At 53.1% G+C, this 2205-nt stretch overlaps 1 protein-coding gene across 1 annotated transcript; it reads right to left on the bottom strand.

Annotated features, from left to right (window-relative positions):
* Positions 1-486: 486 nt before the first annotated feature.
* WHR41_09386 (uncharacterized protein) lies at positions 487-1937 on the bottom strand. Its single transcript, XM_069377989.1, has 3 exons — positions 1569-1937; positions 1401-1472; positions 487-1348 (listed from the first exon to the last, which is right to left on the bottom strand). The coding sequence occupies exons 1-3, from the start codon at positions 1615-1617 to the stop codon at positions 528-530; spliced, it is 942 nt and encodes a 313-aa protein (XP_069225102.1). The 5' UTR covers positions 1618-1937; the 3' UTR covers positions 487-527.
* Between the last annotated feature and the right edge of the window lie 268 nt (positions 1938-2205).

Below are 2205 nucleotides of genomic sequence, written 5' to 3'. Positions count from 1 at the left end.
CGTGACAACTCGGAGCTGCTGGTCATAGGCTTTGGCAATGCGCAGCAGCCGGTATGTTGATGATCCTCCGGTGCTGACAGTACTCGCAAGGCGTACCGCGTCTGGCTGTGGTCAAGAAGAACGATCACGCGAGGCACGCTCGCCGCCGCCAACAAGACGGAGATTGTTGCAGACGACAACATACCAGTAATGGCCCGCACTCGACTGCCCAACAGCAGCTGCAGACGCTTTGCCCGGTCGTGCTGTCCTCTCCACGACACTTTCGTCCCGCCTTCGTTGACTTCCGTGGTGAGAGAGATGTGTTGGAGGTAGGGGTCTGTCATGATGGCAGTTAGGGTGTGCTCAGGCGTGCTGTTAAGCATTTTCGGTGACTTGCAGTGTCGGGGACACTTGAAGTGGAGCGACCACGTGTTGGATGGTCGGTGTTGAGGGGCAAAAGCAGAAGCAGAAGCAGACGTGCAGGTTGATTGGTGAAGGGAAAGCGCGTTCAGCGTCAAAAGTGGCAACAGTGACGTCCGCTATTCATCCTATCCTGCTCTCCTCTCTTTCTTAAAGATCTCTCTTACTGGCGCATAACACTGGTTAACCCATGCCTGGGTTTCCGGACCCGTGGCTATCGATGCTTCACTACTCTCCAACAAGCCACTGCCTTTAACCTTCGAGATCTCAAGCAAGCTGCCGCCCGTGAACTTCCCCTTCTCGATCAAATCCTTCATCGCCCTCGCCACCTCTTCAGCCGTGATCGCCATGTCGTCGCTGTATGAGTATTGATTCGCCACATCTTTGGCGTCTGACCCTTGCCACAACGGATTCGACATAATGCCGGGGCATATGCTTACAATCTTGACATTCTCGTCCTTGTCGGCCTGCGCCATGGACTTGGTGAAGCCAACAACAGCGTGCTTGGTCGCGCAGTACAACGGGGAGCCATAGAAGCCAGTCGCGCCCGCTCCGGAAGCCACAATGAGGACGATACCAGGCTTGTTCGCCTTCAACAATGACCGCATCGCTATCCTGGTGAGTTTAATGGGATGTTCAGCATTGATCCGCATAGCCAGATAGCCGTTGTCTTCTTGATCTAGGAAGAAAGAGCTGAGGCTAGGCTCGGAGACACCAGCGCCTGCGACCCAGACATCTGCCACAGCCCCTTGGCCGAAGGCGGCCTCAACCTCTGAAGGCAGCCGCTCTAGCTGGTCCCATTTGCAAACGTCGCATTTGGCGTATGCAATTTTGCCAGCTGTTTCAGGGCTGCGGAGAAGATTTTGGGCATCTTGGAGCAGCTTGATATCCGCGATGAGAACTCTGGCCTTAGATGCTAAAGCCAACTTGGCGAAAGACGAGTTGATCCCTGGGACTGATCAGTCTTGAACACTTTTGCCTCTTCGGGAAGTGGCAATCACCTGAGCCGCCGCCTGTCACGACGGCGATTTTCCCTTCGAGCGTAAAGTCTCCGACTGCCATGGTAATTATGACTGTTGTTGTAGTAGAGTCAGTATACCGGGAAAAACGTCATAACGATGATAAGAAACAGGCTGCTTGTCTCTGGACTCACACCACACTCGACTTACCGAGCGTCGCCTCCGATATCGACCGTTGCAAGCATCGATCCACCTCCATACGGCATTAGGCCATAGGTGACGTCATGCATCAAAACCCTGCGCTTACAAGTGCCTCCGTTTCTCCTCGATGATTCTTCATGGCGTGTAATGCTTACTGTTGGCCGCAGATAGGGAGCTAGTAGAAGGCCAGTGATGGAGTGATCGTTTGTAGAGGTCATCGCTTCTTTAACAATCTGAGATATTGCGCCTTTAGTAACCCTAAACTCTGCTGCCAACTCATCTTGCTTCCAGCCCCTTTTGCAATATAACATGACAGCAACGAGCTTCTCTTGCTGTGATAGCCTCGTACGGCGTTGATTTGGAGGCATTATTGGTGGCGGTGTGGTAGTGGTCTTCGTAAAAATGTAGGTAGTGAGGTAGCTGCCACACAGCGGATGAAAGCAAGCTCGGCTAACCTTCTGAAATATAGAAGCTTTCCCCACTGCGTGCACAGACACACTGCATGCACGCGCCACGCGAACACGACACGCTCTGTTTACCACGCGATATCTCCACGAACTTTGCTGTCATGGACGCGGCGCTTGCGGAGCTGGATTCATGCGAATCGCCAAATATATCTAAGATAGAAGAACCCATGGTGTGGATA

The sequence above is a fragment of the Cladosporium halotolerans genome (genome assembly GCF_011745625.1).
Source record: "Cladosporium halotolerans strain TM138-S3 chromosome Unknown Sca83, whole genome shotgun sequence".
In the NCBI taxonomy this organism is placed as follows: domain Eukaryota; kingdom Fungi; phylum Ascomycota; class Dothideomycetes; order Cladosporiales; family Cladosporiaceae; genus Cladosporium; species Cladosporium halotolerans.
Note: the sequence above shows the minus strand (reverse complement) of the source record. Positions and strands in the feature narration are given on the sequence as shown.